Below are 15,864 nucleotides of genomic sequence, written 5' to 3' on the forward strand. Positions count from 1 at the left end.
GCTCAAAGTATTTCCGAAGTACGGCCCGTGGGTCCTTGAGCAGGAAGATAAACATGCGTGCGTGGACGAGGTCGAATGTTTCTGGTGGCAAGCCCTAGCCCTTTTCGGCATTTAGCACGCAGAGAGCACAGTTTTTAAGCACGGGAGTGATAGAAGGCGCATAGAGATCAATCCCGGGAATATATGCCGCTAGATTCTCCGCTGCAAATTCGGCCGCCCAAATGCCAGCGCCGGTGCCAACGTTCAGAACCCGTCCTGAAAGGCTACGAAAGAGCGGCGTCGTTAAAAGCTGGTTATTGAGGATGAGGCGGAACACTTCGTGCTGTAGATTGAGCCTAGCGGGTGTGATGGTAGCGGGTAATCATTTGCGGGCTCCATCTCATTTTTGAGTTCTTTCCATGTCTATGTCCGAAAGATGGAAGGGGGTGCATAATTAGGTATTCGTTAACTGAAACCCAGCCGGGTAGGCGGAATCGACCGACATAAACTCCACACCCTTTTAAAAGTTCTCGACTCAATTCACTCCCACGCCAGTAACGACTCCGCGGGCATCTTGATATTGAGATATTAGGTGTCAGAAGGCGATATGCCTATAGTGATGATCTGAGCCCGGCGCTATATTTATTTACAATAATGATTCATGTCTCTGATTGCGAAAAAATTTACACGACTTTTAATAATATATGTCGTTGAAGTTAACTACGCGTATTAGATAGTTCGTATTAGCTTATTACTGATTAAACGGGGGAGCGCCGGCTAAAACCCTTTAGGTGATATTGAGGAGCGGGAGGTATAATATTAAAGCGATAGACACGTGAAGGGTTAGTAATTTCGGGGACAGCATATAGATTTAAAGGTTTAAGGAAGAAAGGGGCCAACTTGGGGGAGCTCTTGGAAAGATGTTATGTGTTTTTAGAATGTAATTCCGTATATCAAGTTAAAATGCGCCAAATGCGGCATAGTCTCTCAGCCAGCGGCTGCTTGCGCCAACGTGTCGTCCGTAAGCGGTATGCCACAAAATACACAGTACTAGAAGAATCACCAGAAAGGTGGTTCGCCAGGAGAGTGGAGTGGGGCCAGAAAAAGGTTAAAATCCGCACAGGACCGCTACACTGAACCAGTAATTTTAAGCCTTTCTCAACCCTGCACCCCTCACTGTCGAAGCATTGGCGAGCTTTGCCCATCATTTAGAATACACATACTTCAGCAATGTTACTAGGTACCGGGGTATAGGCAGGTGCCTCTAAAAGGTGGTTTTAGGCCCCATATCTGCTCCCGTCTCCAGTCATACCCGGGTTTTTCTTCGGTCGTGTGTTTCCCAGCGTCGGGCACCGGGTACAGCCCGTTCCTTAGCGGCCTTCATGTTCGCCTTGGTAGGCCCAGTAGCTGCAGGGGTCGAGTGGGTGTTTTGTCGCGCCTTCCCTAACTTGGCTTAACCTGGTCAAGCTGGGCCCACTCTTGAAGCCGGTGTTACGCGTCTGCATCGTTCCCGCCCCCGGAAAACCGGGAGAGGACCATTACCACGTGTCCGTACCTGCAACCACTATGTACGTCGCTTCCATTCCAAGTTGGACATGTTTATCCTTGGTATTACTTTTCCCCGTCCAAATGAAAGGTAAGCTTCTTGGCCAAGCAAGCTTACTTCAAGTTACATGGCATTCGAGGCGTAACACAAGTTCAAGCTGGCACCACAAGTCCAAGCACTAAGCTCAGTTTGCTCGCACAGTTCGTTCATCGGAGTACAGATGGTGGTAGTTGGTTCTAGGGCTCAGATAAGAGCCAGTGCAGATAGCAGCAAACCAAATCACGAATTGAAAGCTTCCTAAGGCCCAATGGCCCCACCGCTGCAGTAGTAGGGAGCTGGCGGTCAGTGAATACGTACCACCTGAGCCTGAGGTGAGACCTTCAGATGGAAGCTACGACGATCGTTCAACGGATCTTCCCAAATAGGAAACTGCAGGGTCGTTTTTTCCTTTCCTTCGCAAAACCGAGGCCAAACTGCCCGCGGGTGAAGACCAGTAGATCCTTCCTGCCTTCTCCCTGCAGCTGCTGCCCTTCGAAAACTGCCAACTCTCTCAAAATCTTACCATTCAACCATCTCTCTAAAACTCGGTCAAAGAACGGCGCAGCGTTACAGGCGCCATTACTCATTGCCCAGAATGCTGGCGCTGTTGCTTCTCGCCGCCAGCCTTGTGGCCAGCCGGCTCGCAAGCGCGGTTTCGCCTCGAATTGATTCTGCCAATACGGGCACCGCCTCGCTGAAGCAGGTCCGCAATCCTCATTTTTCCCCCCATGGCCCCTCCGCCTTGGCCAAAGTCTACCACAAGTATGGCGTTCCTCTTTCAGACGACCTTCGCTTGGCGGTGGCCGGGGGAATTCCCCACAAGAGGGTGACGGGCAGTGGTGTGGCGTCGCCCCAGCAGTACGACGTCGAATATTTGACCCCGATCTCAGTTGGAACCCCGCCTCTGGTCCTGAATCTCAACCTTGACACCGGCTCCAGTGACCTCTGGGTCTTCAGCTCGGAGCTTCCCCCCAGCGAGATCAACGGGCAGACCGTCTACGATCCAACCAAGAGTACTTCTGCCAAAAAGCTAGAGGGTGCGACATGGGAGATCGAGTACGGTGACGGTAGTTCGTCGGAAGGGGATGTCTACATTGACAGTGTGGCGATTGGCGACTTGACAGTGACGGCACAGGCCGTCCAGGCTGCGAAGAACGTGTCGGCTGAGTTCACGGCCGACACCAATGACGACGGTCTGTTGGGTCTCGCCTTCAACACCATCAACACCGTGCAGCCTACCCGGCAGAAGACCTTCTATGACAACGCGCAGTCGATTCTTGACGCACCGGTATTCACCGCCGACTTGAAAGATGATGCTCGTAAGCCATGCCACCCCAAGCCTGTTGTGATGTGCAAGAACTGACATGGTGTGAGCTGATCACAGCGGGCCGCTACAACTTTGGCTATATCGATTCGAGTGTCTACACGGGCAACATATCGTATTTGCCTGTTGACAGCAGCCAAGGGTTTTGGATGTTCACCTCTCCGGGATACGCGATAGGGAAGGGCGGTTATAAGATCACCGAAATGAAAGGCATCGCGGACACGGGTACGACCCTTCTCCTCCTGCCCACCAGCGTGGTGGTAGCCTATTACAAGCAAGTCGATGGAGCAAGATACGAAGGCACCCAGGGAGGATACATCTTCGCGTGCAGCGCCACTCTGCCGGATTTTGTCTTCGCCGTGGGCAACAACGCTAGGGTCACTGTGCCCGGCAAATACATCAACTACGCCCCAACTGACTCCAGTGGCACAACCTGCTTCGGCGGTATTCAGAAAGACATAGGCATTGGCTTCTCTATTTTCGGGGACGTTGCTCTGAAGGCAGCTTTTGTTGTTTTCGATGGTCCCAACCAACAGCTTGGCTGGGCAGCGAAGCCGTTGTACAACTATGATTAAGGGCCTCGAATGGGATTTGAGGTTTATGAAAATGGCGTTTTGGGTGGAGCGGATATTATGAAAGGTGTATCGCCGATCTTACCGTCACCGAGGCGAGTCCTTTTCATTTTCTATTTTCTTTTGGCATGGCTTTCCCCCCTTTCCTACCACTCTTGAGCACATGATTGCAATATCACCTCCCTTGTTTTTCCTAGACCCTCGAAGCCCATTCTTTTGGCACATAATATGGAATATTGCGAGAAGGTGTCTACGGTCTGGGGTGTGCGATGGGCCAAACAGTGGCTTGTCCATAGACCCAGATCTTCTTAATTAATTGCGCGCCTTGATTGCATTATTCATTGTCCATTCGCGATCTCATCCGCTACTGCAATACCACTCCCGCATGACAGATGTTCCAGCTCAAGTCGGTGTCCCCAGCCAAGGTAGTGTGGTGTGAATCAACTCGCTCAGACAGCCCAACCCCTTGGGTGTCTCTCTTGGGCGCTTGGCACTATCCCTGTTGCAGCGATGGTGACTGGGCGGGCCTGCTGCATTCCATGTTAAGTTGGTGTGATTCAGACCTTACCATCTGGTGGCCCCCACTATGTTCGTGGCTGCACGATTAGCTTCACATCAGTCTTTTTGCTGTCTTAAGTTCTAGAGCTGCTTGGCGTTGATCACGACAGACCTTGGCGTTCCCACGAGGTGTATTGCCAAGTGCCAAGGTCATGACCAGCTGAGATAATAGACTCGAAGAAGACACTTGCCAAGATATTAAGCGACAGGCAGTCATGGGGTACATCGGAATTATTCTGTCGAACGATAGTACCAATCTGGGCTGTCATTGGCGGAGCTAGACTTAGCTGGGGAGGCAGTGCACAAACCGTGGTAAAGTCACATTGCAGCATAAATCAAGATAGGGGGGAGCAATAGCAAGCCATCTTGGTGTCGAGAAAAGAATGAACCAATAGGTTGCCATCACAAATATCCAGAGGTTGAACTGCGTAGACCGTGAGGTTTACATGACTACAGAATAGTTGGCACGTACGTACAAACACCTTCCAATCTAACCTGGGGTGACGGCCGCTACGTCCACCTCGGAAGCCTTCGCCGCTCATTTGCGACCGCGAAGCCAGCCCCGGTTGCTGCTTTGAGCTGAGTTGACTTTTTCAGCCCGTAGTTTGCCGCTCGGCTTCTTCCGTCCTGGTGCTGTATTGTCATTGTTTCTTGGCTAGACACCTAACCTCTAGGCACGTTCTTCTCAAACCCTTGCCAAACCCCCACCACCGTAAGTGATGTTCTGATGATGTGGTAAAACCTTTTTGAATTCGCTCACAGAAAGGCCTCGGAACACGCGGTGAAGTCTCTTGGCCTTTCGGGAAGTTGCGCGCCAAGTCCAAAAGGCGACTGTGCTTCGCGGCTAACTGGGCCCGCCGAGACTCCAAGACTTCCAAGACACCTATCAAGCCTGTTGCTGAACGCCATCCGGCAATTGCGTGCTCGGGCCAAGACGCGCCTTCACCCGCGCCCAGACACTTGTGAACAATTCTGAGGGGACACGAATTCCATTCGGCGAAGACGAAGATGACGGAACAGACTTGGCCAATTTTATAAACCAGGTGCAGGAGAAGAGAGGAAGGGGGAGAAATCAACATGAGGTGATTTCCTTGGCCACTTGGCAAGTGAAAGAGTCCGAGATTAATATAAGATGCAGCACCCAGAAGCCTCCCGATGCATGGAATGGGAGTTAATCTGGCCAGGATCCATGACCCCGAGTGGAACCCCCGTCGTTTCTCCTACAAACAAAGACTTTTGAGGCTTCACTGATTGAAGCACTTACCTAATCATGGGGTTCATTGACTCCAAGTCTGCTAACGCAGACCCTTTCCCTCTCCCGGTGGAGGATGAAGTGGCGCTCGCCCTGGAGGTGGACTGGACACCGGAGGAAGAGCGAAAGGCCAAGCGCAAGTGAGTCTAGGTGGCAGTGACATGAACTGAGGCCGCGATGCACACCATACAGACAAACTATCGCGGTACTTGACTTACACGAGGAATCTCCACTTTCGCAGGCTGGACTTGATCATCATGCCGATCCTCACTCTCGGTTTCTTCTGTCTGCGTACGTACCCAACCGGCCTTTGCCGCTTTTCAACTGCCTCGAGTCTGCCTCGAGTCTGCCTCGAGTCTCCCTCCTTCTGCCTCCTTCTGCCTCTTCATTTCCCGGCGGCCGGCATCATGTTGACTGACGTGGTTCCGCAGAGCTCGACCGTGGCAATATCGCCAATGCCATCACCGACAGCTTCATGGAAGATGTCCACGTCACCCAGGACGAATTCAATGTCGGGCAGCAGATGTTGTCCCTAGGAATAGTGCTCACTGAGATCCCCGCCAACATGGCCCTCTATCGCATCGGGCCCGGCAAGTGGCTCACGCTGCAGCTATTCCTGTTCGGCATTGTCAGCACATTTCAGTCGTACCAACGGAACTACGGCGCCTTTCTGGCCACTCGCTTCATACTCGGCCTGACAGAGTCCGGCTTCATTCCCGGTGGCCTCTGGACGCTGTCGACGTGGTACACGCGTCGTGAGACGGCTAAGCGCGTCATGTTCTTTTACTTTGGCAACCAGTTTGGCCAGGCGTCTGCAAAGCTGATCGCCTATGGTATCCTGCACATGCGTGGCGTGGGCGGACAGCCGGGCTGGTTCTGGCTTTTCACCCTGATGGGCGCCTTTACCATTCTCAGTGGCTTCATCTTTGGCTTCTTCCTCCCGGATTCGTTCCGCAATCCGCACTCAACCTTCCTACCCAGAGTCACCATCTTCACCCCGCGGGAGCTGCACATCCTAAAGAACCGAGTCCTCCTCGACGACCCCATGAAAGGCAAGAAGAAGAGACATATCAACTGGGGTGCCTTTAAGCGCGCCTTCACCAACTGGCGCCTGTGGTTGCACTTCTTCATCACGCTAGCAAACAACGGACCCCAACGCGCCTTTGACACGTACTCGCCCTCCATCATCACCAGTTTCGGGTTTGGCGCCCTTACCAGCAACGCCCTGGCCTCGGTCGGGCTGTTTCTGCAGCTTCCCGTGTCCTTTGCATTCAGCTGGGTGTCTGATCGATAGTAGGTAGAGTCCCACCCGCGTCAGCCGGGACTGCGCTAACACGAATGCTTCACAACCTCATAGTGACCGTCGCGGAGAGACCGTTATAGCCGGCATGAGCATGCACATGATTGGCTACATCTTCAACCGCGGCTTCACCGAGGTGAACTTGCGCGGCGTGCGCTACTTTGGCGTCGTCTGGACACAAACCTTTGGCACCTTCACGCACCCGCTCAACATCACTTGGATGTCGTTGACGTGCGAAGACTCGGAAGTGCGCGCGCTTGCCATGGCCATGTAAGCGAAAACCAGACCCCCCCCCCCCCCCCACTCCCGTCCTCGTGCTGCACTGCCATCCCGCTTCACACTTTACTGACAAAGGAGCAGGGTCATCATGGGCGCCAACATTGCCGGCATCTACGGGGCGCAGATCTTCCGCCAGGACGACAGACCCTTCTACCGCCGCGGCTTCAGTATCAACATTGCTATCCTTGCATCAGGCCTGTCACTTGCCATAATCCGCTATATCGCCGATATCATTGAGCGCCGCAAGAAACGCAACCAGCTTCAGCTTCATCCGGACTCGGTGAGCGACGAGGTCGAGGCCGAGGTCGAGGCCAAGGGTGTGCCCACTTCGGTCCAAGGATTCGACTTGGGCCCAAATGGAGAAAAGGTATCGTCCAGGCTGTGAGCGTTTAATCACGAGCTTGTCAGTCCCTTTATCGGGGACGTCAAGGGGCATGTGCCTGCAAGGTGAAAGACTGGCCACGATGTAGTTTCTAGCAACTTCTATTCTGTTGAGTGCCTAGGTAGCTTGTGTCGGGAGAGTTATCAGTCAATGACAATAGCTATACTTAATACTGAATCTACACCTACCCTATAATTAAATCTCTTGTTGATAGCGACTTGGGTCTAACCTAACCCATTTGTTTGACTGGTGGAGATGAAAGTGAGATGACAATGTCCTCAGTGTCATATATTTGTTAATTGTCTTTCGGTAGGAAGTGTTGCGATAACTAACCCAAAAGGATCACCCTCCGAGCAAACTCGCAAAGCCTAAAGCCACCCAAGCAAAACAAGCAAAACAATCGAGCTAGGTACAAATCCCACTGATAATAGTAAACCAACTTGGTTGCAATCTCGCTCGCTCCCTCCCTGTAGGATAGATGCCAAGTTAGATTCACCCAAGTGGTGTCCATCGTCGTCACCACGGCAATATTCAATAGCTTGGAGGTCAAGAGTCCCCGTCAACATGTCGCAACCGCACGTATTGATCTTATTATACCGAAGGGTTTGGTCGAATGCTCGTAGTCATGGAGGGCCGACGAGACGATAGCGACGGGCGGGGCATGTTTTGCGGGGCTGGATGCAGGGAGCCAATGATGCCGACGTCGACACTGTTGCCCTTGCCAGCCTTGGACAGAGCATAGTCGCCCGAGTCAAAGTACTTGCGCTCCTTGAGGTGAAGTGCAAAGCGGTGAGACTGCGAAGGCACTCTGCCGTAAAGGCGGAAGAGGCGGAGCTCGTCGGGCGACAAAGCCTAGAATAGGGAAGTATGGGTTGAGTCCAGAGTCAGTAAATCCTTTCCCCCGCAATGACTCCGGTCTACAGAGCAGAGAGGAGCAATACACCTACCCCTATATCAACGTTCACTCCGGTCTTGGACATTGGCGAAATTGAGGAGCCCGCCATAATACAGAGGTGCTTAAGCTGAAAACGCTGTTGTGATCTACGGTATTCGGCAGACGGTGATTGCTTGGGGCGTTTGGGCGGTTATTTAAGAGGATGACGGCAGGTTCATATACCTATCTGCGCCAGATGCTATCTTTGCTTTAAGGTTCCATATTAATTAGGCAGCTCCCGGATTCTCATTCAGACTCGAATGATACTTCTATGCAGTTTGTCGAAGGGGGGCCGAGAGCACCATAATAAAGGCATTCAGGTAGAGGACGAGGGTATATTGTAGAGTGAAATGCACAACTGCCGGCGGGTGTCATCAGGCCATACTAAATACCATCTGCTGTTTTCTGACACCTTCCACCCCTTTCCGTGTCATGTCGTGAGACACGGGGGCTAGACCCGATTGGCTAACCCTAACCCCCACTCGTCACTCGAGTGGTTGCCCAAGGTCGCAAAGCCCAAGCACCCCGCACGCACGGCCGCCTCTGGCCAATCCTTTATCCTTCCTTGCATGGCATCTGCCCTCCAAACACGGAGTCACGGACAGCTCCCCCAGACCCCGAATTGGCTTCCACTCTTTCTTTCCAGGTATCTTGCTTGGCTCCAAGAGTCCTAGCTACACGAGATACCACTCCGTTATTTATTTGGGTCTACACGTGTAAGGTTGCGGAGTAGCGCGCGACGCGCAGTTCGGGCCAACTAAAGACCATCCCATCGGTCCTCGGCCTCGGCGTTCAACACCGTCCGAACTGGCATCATGAGGGGAGATTCGTGGTATTTAATCTCACTTCCCGTGCACATACTTCTCGTACTTTTTCTTCAGTCGCCATCACATTTGCCCCTCGAAATACTGATCTCTGTTTTTGTTCGGGTTGAAGGTTCAATTAACCAGGTCTGTAGAGGAGCCAAGACGGCCAAATCCTGGAACGCCAGTTTCTGACTCGTGGTCACAGACCTCACCAAGCACAGGCAAGATGGCGCTCTCTCAACTGCCATTTCTCCATCTAGCTGCCCACGCCTTTGCCACCATTTTCACTAGCTTCGGCGTCAACGCCATCCTCCGTCCAGCACACGCCTTGACATTCTTTGAATTCAGCCCGCCAGCTAACGCGGCCGATGCACGCATGGTCAACAGCCTGATGGCCGTGTACGGTGTGCGCGACATCTTCATGGGACTCGCCATCTACGCTGCGGCCCTTGTCGGCACCAACAAGTCGCTAGGGTGGACTCTAGTCGCCTCAAGCGGTGTCGCGTTCGCGGACGGTCTCGTTTGCTACGCCCACGGAGACGGCCAGTGGAACCACTGGGGTTATGCACCCGTCATCACAATAGTCGGAAGTTTGTTGCTGGGCGTTTTTGACAGAGTGAAGCGTAAATGAGGGCGTTGATATACTGTGTGTAATAATTAGGTATCTAGGTAGGTAATCAACTATTATTTCAGGCAAGCTAGCTTCGCGTAGGCTTTAGACTTTGTGAAGCCGTTCATGTCGCAGTTAATGTAGAACTAATTTTGTGCAATGGTTATATACTCTACGCACCACTCATTTCTAGGCGGTGCAAAACCCGATCATCAAGGCGGCTTGCATCATGTCGTGGATCTTTTGCCATTTACTTATCGCCAACAACAATTGCTTATGGCATGTCCCCGCTGAAAGAGACGCGTCTCATGGTCACGTGGTCACGCCTCTCACGGCGGTGTTCTGTCGCGGTGTTGGCGAGACTCCGAAGGGTCTAGGTGGGTAGACTGCCAAGTGTGAAGTTAAAAAGTCGTGATCGGGATCAAACACTGTCCGTCTACGGAGTAATTAGTACTTAATATGCCAAAGAATCTCTAACAACTAACAGAACTAATTACCGTGGAAAAGAGCTCGTTAATTAAATCAGTTAATCTCACCATGTAAATTGTAAACCTTGGGGCGGAGGGAGAAAAATGACTTCCAAGTCAAAGATACCAAAATACACAACCGCCTGGAAGGTTCTCACACTCTGGGACCCAAGACAGCATTGCGAGGGGGGTGCAGAGAGGAAAGTATAAAGATGTTTCTCAACTCGACCATGGGACATCAATCTTCAATCTTGACGTATGGTTTTGTTCATGTCCCTGCGCCATCCACAACTTCTTGCCATAGAAGAGGCCGATGCGCTTCTACGGGAACTTCCTAACGAGGCGCCAACTTACCATAAACCCACATTTTAGCTGTTTGACAAGATAGCCACTCGCAAAGCTGTTGCCTGTACGTTGACAGGCCGGAAGAAGTAGGAAGACTAAAGGCCGAGTATGTTTATGACGGCAAGCATGTCGAGGTGGGTTATTATTTGACTCGCGTTTTTCCACTCAACGAACTTCCCGTGCTTGATCATGAAATTGACACCGGTTTAGGGCGTTTTCTGTCTTCGCCCAGAAATGAGAAAACCGAGAAGGAGCCGTACACCGGCAGATCCGGCGCCGCATCCGGGACGTGTATCCGAACAGAGACAACAGAGATGAGCTGAAACACTAGTTCCCTGAGCCTCGGAAACTCAACACTGCCTTCGTGAACTGCTACGTCGGGCCCCAGGAGAGCCTGAGCTACCACTCGGACCAGCTCACCTGTCTGGTGCCGTGAGCCATGATAAGCAGTCTCAGCATGGGCTTGCCGCGGGAGTTCCGGGTGCGCAAGATGGTGGCCCTGACGAGGCGTTACCACAAGGATGACGACTCTCTGGCGGTCGCGCAGGGTCAAGTCTCCATCCGCCTTCCGCACAACTCGCCCCTTGTCATGTACGCCGAGATGCAGTGCAGGAGGAGTGGAAGCACAGCATCGACCCCGCTCAAGCCATTGACCAGCACCCGCTGGCCAAGAGCACGCGCATCAACATCAAGTATCGGCACTACCGGGAGAGCTTACACCCCAAGTCCCTGTCTCGGTGCAGCTGCGGGATCCAGCTCGTTTTCCGGTGCGTGCAGCGGAAGAAGACCCGAGGCAGATACATGTGGATGTGACATACCAAGTACGTTCCCAGGCAGCAGAGCTCTTCATCTTCCCAGTAAGTCGAGTTCGAGACCATGACAGGAAGCCTCTGTTTGCTAGCATCACCAAGCCCCACAAGGTGCCGAAACCAGCACTTGTACCACGCCTAAAGGAAAACATAATCATAGCTGAAATTATGAAACATGGCTTGCCAATGCCCACCACTTTAAACCACATCAAAATCATTGCTGGTATTACAAAGCCACAAATGCTTTGGGTATAAGTGACTTCTCCCGAGAAAACCCCTTGGGCCCCTGACCTGGCCAGACTTTTCCGGCTCTAGTCGGCAGGTCAGAATAGCTAGTTTTGAAAAACAAAAAATTGATAAAAAACAAGGGCGCCAAAAACAAAACATGCGAGGATGGTGCTATTCCCATCGACTCCCGACTCCTGCGCTCAATTCTTGCATCATCCAGTAATTACAACCAACTAGAGCAGAAATTAAAAGAAGACAAAGAGAAAACAGGCGGTACGAAACCAGGACAAGGCTGGAGCAGCAGTCAGCATATGTACCGCCAATCGAACCGATTGTTGTACAAGACCGGATGTAGGTGATCTGTGCCCCTCGTGGAGAGACTGGAACCATGTGGTTTTAGCCACTATCAATCCCCCCCGTTCCGTCATTAAACAGCAAGAGCGGCCATTGGCCTGTTTGCGAAGTCGGTACGGGTGCAATGTCCATCGACTCTCCCTGGTTGACGTGTCCAACCACGTGCTGCCCTAAGCCGGTATCACCTACCCGTCCCGACCCCAGCGTCAACAACGCATTTGCGCTGTATCGGTCCTGGCTGTCGGCGATGGCAGCTGTCCAGTCGTGCCAGGTATTGGTGGCGTTCTGTCCTATCAGCTGCTGGGCTTGGGGGCGCCAATCTTCGCCAGCTTGGCCGGCGACATGCTGTGTTGCCTGAGAAGCGAATGCTATCAGTGGGTTCGGTGTCGATGATACTTGATCAACTGCAGCAACATACTGCGTGCCATTTGCGGGTTCGTAAACTGCGCCAGGCCCCATGCCATTGCCGTTTTGATGGGAAGCGGGCCCGCTAGAATCCTGTTCATGGTAGTTTAGGGACGGGTATGGTGCCGATCCCCCAGGGAGACCTGGATCATAGTAGCTGCTGCCGTTGATCGTACTAGCGCTGCGCTGCTCATTTGGGCTGTCTGAGCTATTGGGCGAAGAAGGGTTATGCGATTGCTGTTTTGGAGTGTCGAGTTCCCGATTCGTGTCTCGTTCGATCCAGTTGATCGTTCGTTCAATGACAATACTGATCTCGTTTGCCAGGCGGCCACCCGCGCCTGCGACCCAAAAAGGTTAGTGTCCGGTAACCACGAAGCATGAGTAATTTGGCTTACCCAGAAGTCGACCAATCTCCCCAATAATAGTCAACCATAGTCTCATCTCTTCCCGCAGTTTGTCTATCTCTGCCGACGAGGTGTCGCAGCGTCTCTCCCAATGGGCCACCAATGTTGAGAAAATTGCGGCGACATATACTGCCAATTGGTACCAGGTAGTATCAAGGGATTTCATCCTTAATAGCTCCCCAACCACTTTGAGCAGCTTACCCGCGGTCTCCTCGCAGATCCTGGTATTATCGGCACAAATCTTGGCGTCGTCGGTCATACAAACCGACGGATGCCTGAGGCATAGAGTGAATTCGAGGCAAAAGGCTTGCGTGTAGAGAGCAAAAATCTGACTCCCGGGCTTACACCTCTCCATTCTCAGTTCGTCAGGGAGATTATCGAGCAAGTTGCGCAACCCATCTTCAAGCTCGCGCACCACGTCGACGTATTTGTTTGGATCCCGCCGCACGCTGTAGATGTTTGAGTACATCTCCATGTACAAAGGCACCACTTTAAAGCCCATGAGGCCAACATGGTAGTTGCAGTGGCCAATCTTGGAAGGGTCCAAGATCCCTTCCTCACCAAGATATTCGTCGGGGATAGCCATTGGGAATTCGACGTCAAACTCCTCAAGCGTGATTGGCATTGGCCTGCCGAGCCGGCCATTCAAGGTTGTGAGAACGCCGAGGATAGCCCACCATACCCTCTTTCGAATTTCGTTGTTCAGCGTTGTCCCACCGCCGGGCATCTTTACTGCCCTGTGGAGATTTAGCTCGATCGCCTTCATTATGGCAAAGTGGGCAACTGCGGACGAACAGCCAGGTTTCGGGAAGTTCCGTGTATGTGAGACAATCATTGCAAGGGCCTGGACAGCCGTCACCGTTTGGGAAGAGGCAAGATCATAGAACTTGCTCAGGCACCAATGATAATGCTTGTTGGACAGCTCATTGAGTTGCGCATGCTTCTCAGGCTCCTCGCGATTCCTGATGCCGTACTGGAAATAAATTGTCGCAAATACCATATGAACTATCACTAGCTCTGGAACCGACGCCTTGAACGAGGGTTCGTCGTAGATACGGGTCAACTAAGCCAGGAGTCAGCAGCCAATTGCGTAATAAACGACGGGAATGACTTACTAGCTGGAGAAAGGATGGCTTGTGCAGGATTGGGAGGAACGGCGAGATCATGAGAAAGTACCATTCCGAATACGTGAATGCATCTTGCTTGGAGGGCAGCTCGACGTTTTCTAGGGGAGGGTTGACGTTGAGGATGGACTGTAGGAAGGCCATGACAGATTTGTTGTAGAGAGGCGACATGGCTGGTGTCCCTGGCGGCGGCTCGTCTATGTCGGGAGCATCAAACGACGCAATGTCAATGGTTGTGCCGAGGATGGACAGCGTCGTACCCTTGATAGAACTTAGAAGAGCGCTGTCGGACGAGACGCCGAGATAGCTGTCGGTCGGTCGGGATTCTAGGAGCGGGTATCGCGTATATCCGCTCGAGGATACATGTGGTTTCTGGTTCGTTTTCTTGACCCATAGCGATCCAATCTGCTGCCATTGTTCACTGGGCGTTGGATCTAGAACTGGGTTGCCCATATTGTCAAGCGTCACCCCGGGCGGGTAGCTGGTGCCGTAAGGTTGCCACGGCCTGACCTTGACCCCGTTACTGTCAAGGAGCTTCTCTAGTTCGCGGATGTGATCTAGCATCGCGGTTTTCTCACGCTCAAGCTGTTGCAGATACCCGCGGCGCTCAGTGCGGCCTGTGACACGGTCCGTAACATTGCATTCGAGGTTTTGGTTTGTGCAGTGGGAGCAGCCTTCGGGAAGGGCATCGCAGCGGATTTTCCGAACCTGGAAGAAGGAATTGTCAGCACGGCCTTGCTTCAGCAGCCGCATTGCGCATGCGCGCGCGCGACGGCGACGGCAATTGACGCAATCACAAGCTCGGGACTTGGGGGAGGGACTGTGTTTGCGAGTGCGCGGTTCCCGCCTACCTTGCATCGATCGCAGGCTTGCCCAGTGCGCGAGTAGGTTTGCAATTTGCTCTTGACGACATTGGAAAAATCTTCAGGCCCACGCTCGAGGCGCGGGAGCTTAACTTTGGGGCCCGAGGCAGGATCGAGAGGGCTGTCGTCGCCGTCGCCGGGCCGTTTGGGCGGCATCATAGCCGCAGAGTCGACAACCTTCAACCGGCTGTCGTGGTGCTGTGCCGCGCCAACACGGGCAGCGTAGGCGGCATTCAACTCGGCTGTCCCTGCGACCAGTGGGCTCGCTGGGCTGTCTTGTTTTGAATTGGCGATTGTTTGGAGCGTGGAGGAATCGGGGTCGAGTGCACGGGGTTCGCCGCCGCATGGAACCTATCAGCGAGGAAATAGAGAATTCCGTGGCGGCGCAGACCCAGCCCTGTCGCTAGCTCGCGTCCAAAGCGTCGGGAATCGGGATTTGCGGCACGGCAGACAAGCTCCAGCAACGGCGCGCAGGGACGGCGGCACTTGGAGGTACGGTATCCGTATTCTATACAGATATTGTACCAGGTACTTGATACAGTGCTGTGTATTTCGTCCGGTAACGTAATAGCCGTACGGCTCTGTATTGCACTGCAAAATTGTACTGTACACTGGCGCTTTAAATGACCAGGGCAAATGGGGCGCTCTCTTTGCCTGGCCACCTCATAAAATTCGCCTTATTTTGCGATTTGCTTTTATATATCTTCCTCCTTCTCAGAACTTTAGTCCAAGACATCTACATAACTACCCTAATGAATCGCAGAGGCCTTCGAGTGCCACTAGTTGCACAAAAGTGGGGCACTGTACCAACAGCGTATGTCGACTCCTTCAGCCAGAACCCCAGTGCCCACAACAGTGGACGCTTGCAGCCGTTTCAAGTTTGGAAATATTTGTTGCGTAATTAGTGGAAGAGGCCCTCTAATTCCAATGTTAGCTGTCTTTCAAGCTAATAATGAACGTATAAACCAAAATGTGAAGCACCTTTAAAGCGTTTCTCAAGCCAAGGAATATTATTTGCTGTTCACCTAGACGCTATTTTCTTCCACCTGGTTGGTGTCAATCCACCAGGAGACGGGGATATGGCCTGTCGGTAAGGGCTGGCGAGTGAGGTCCACTAGCGGTCCACTAGCCGTCAAGTGTCAAGCTACCCCTCCGCCCCTCCAACTCGCCACGATCATGCTTCTACAGCTCGTTGGGCTGCCCAGTGTTCAACCAACCGACAAAAATTAACCTCTATTCGAGCCAGTCGCACCTGCACATCTGTGCACCCGAAATCCCGAAGCT

At 52.7% G+C, this 15,864-nt stretch overlaps 6 protein-coding genes across 6 annotated transcripts; 4 read left to right on the plus strand and 2 right to left on the minus strand.

Moving 5' to 3' along the window:
- The first annotated feature begins 2,036 nt into the window (after positions 1 to 2,036).
- B0T26DRAFT_816887 (aspartic peptidase domain-containing protein) lies at positions 2,037 to 3,850 on the plus strand. The gene is made up of 2 exons (XM_060447386.1): positions 2,037 to 2,883; positions 2,949 to 3,850. The coding sequence occupies exons 1-2, from the start codon at positions 2,160 to 2,162 to the stop codon at positions 3,461 to 3,463; spliced, it is 1,239 nt and encodes a 412-aa protein (XP_060304145.1). The 5' UTR covers positions 2,037 to 2,159; the 3' UTR covers positions 3,464 to 3,850.
- A 1,438-nt stretch (positions 3,851 to 5,288) lies between these two features.
- B0T26DRAFT_763499 (major facilitator superfamily domain-containing protein) lies at positions 5,289 to 7,371 on the plus strand (the record flags this gene model as incomplete). The annotated part of the gene is made up of 5 exons (XM_060446423.1): positions 5,289 to 5,410; positions 5,512 to 5,561; positions 5,702 to 6,563; positions 6,628 to 6,840; positions 6,931 to 7,371. 5 exons carry the CDS (start codon positions 5,289 to 5,291, stop codon positions 7,232 to 7,234), a joined length of 1,551 nt encoding a protein of 516 aa, XP_060304146.1. The 3' UTR covers positions 7,235 to 7,371.
- Positions 7,372 to 7,888: 517 nt separating this feature from the next.
- Positions 7,889 to 8,080, minus strand: B0T26DRAFT_624668 (camp-regulated phosphoprotein/endosulfine conserved region-domain-containing protein; the record flags this gene model as incomplete). Its single annotated transcript, XM_060436146.1, has 1 exon — positions 7,889 to 8,080. A coding segment is annotated over one exon (192 nt), but the record flags the coding sequence as incomplete, so codon positions are not given.
- A 437-nt stretch (positions 8,081 to 8,517) lies between these two features.
- Positions 8,518 to 9,748, plus strand: B0T26DRAFT_691338 (uncharacterized protein). The gene is made up of 2 exons (XM_060441120.1): positions 8,518 to 9,115; positions 9,177 to 9,748. The coding sequence occupies exons 1-2, from the start codon at positions 8,981 to 8,983 to the stop codon at positions 9,600 to 9,602; spliced, it is 561 nt and encodes a 186-aa protein (XP_060304148.1). The 5' UTR covers positions 8,518 to 8,980; the 3' UTR covers positions 9,603 to 9,748.
- Positions 9,749 to 10,850: 1,102 nt separating this feature from the next.
- B0T26DRAFT_747080 (uncharacterized protein) lies at positions 10,851 to 11,206 on the plus strand (the record flags this gene model as incomplete). Its single annotated transcript, XM_060444794.1, has 2 exons — positions 10,851 to 10,941; positions 11,001 to 11,206. 2 exons carry the CDS (start codon positions 10,851 to 10,853, stop codon positions 11,204 to 11,206), a joined length of 297 nt encoding a protein of 98 aa, XP_060304149.1.
- Positions 11,207 to 11,549: 343 nt separating this feature from the next.
- On the minus strand, positions 11,550 to 14,969 carry B0T26DRAFT_99839 (uncharacterized protein). Its single transcript, XM_060448196.1, has 4 exons — positions 14,569 to 14,969; positions 13,709 to 14,425; positions 12,585 to 13,656; positions 11,550 to 12,527 (listed from the first exon to the last, which is right to left on the minus strand). The coding sequence occupies exons 1-4, from the start codon at positions 14,737 to 14,739 to the stop codon at positions 11,827 to 11,829; spliced, it is 2,661 nt and encodes an 886-aa protein (XP_060304150.1). The 5' UTR covers positions 14,740 to 14,969; the 3' UTR covers positions 11,550 to 11,826.
- Between the last annotated feature and the right edge of the window lie 895 nt (positions 14,970 to 15,864).

Source organism: Lasiosphaeria miniovina (genome assembly GCF_030549165.1).
Source record: "Lasiosphaeria miniovina strain SMH2392-1A chromosome Unknown B0T26scaffold_1, whole genome shotgun sequence".
In the NCBI taxonomy this organism is placed as follows: Eukaryota; Fungi; Ascomycota; class Sordariomycetes; order Sordariales; family Lasiosphaeriaceae; genus Lasiosphaeria; species Lasiosphaeria miniovina.

What these genes read in the sequence shown, in the direction of transcription:
- B0T26DRAFT_816887 (XM_060447386.1), top strand. Translation starts at nt 2,160, where the DNA reads ATGCTGGCGCTGTTGCTTCTCGCCGCCAGCCTTGTGGCCAGCCGGCTC. An exon ending in CGACTTGAAAGATGATGCTC is followed by an intron (nt 2,884 to 2,948) that starts GTAAGCCATGCC and finishes AGCTGATCACAG; the next exon opens with CGGGCCGCTACAACTTTGGC.
- B0T26DRAFT_691338 (XM_060441120.1), top strand. Translation starts at nt 8,981, where the DNA reads ATGAGGGGAGATTCGTGGTATTTAATCTCACTTCCCGTGCACATACTT. An exon ending in TTGAAGGTTCAATTAACCAG is followed by an intron (nt 9,116 to 9,176) that starts GTCTGTAGAGGA and finishes TCGTGGTCACAG; the next exon opens with ACCTCACCAAGCACAGGCAA.
- B0T26DRAFT_99839 (XM_060448196.1), bottom strand. Translation starts at nt 14,739, where the DNA reads ATGATGCCGCCCAAACGGCCCGGCGACGGCGACGACAGCCCTCTCGAT. An exon ending in AGCCATCCTTTCTCCAGCTA is followed by an intron (nt 13,657 to 13,708) that starts GTAAGTCATTCC and finishes CTCCTGGCTTAG; the next exon opens with TTGACCCGTATCTACGACGA. An exon ending in GGAGATTGGTCGACTTCTGG is followed by an intron (nt 12,528 to 12,584) that starts GTAAGCCAAATT and finishes TTTGGGTCGCAG; the next exon opens with GCGCGGGTGGCCGCCTGGCA.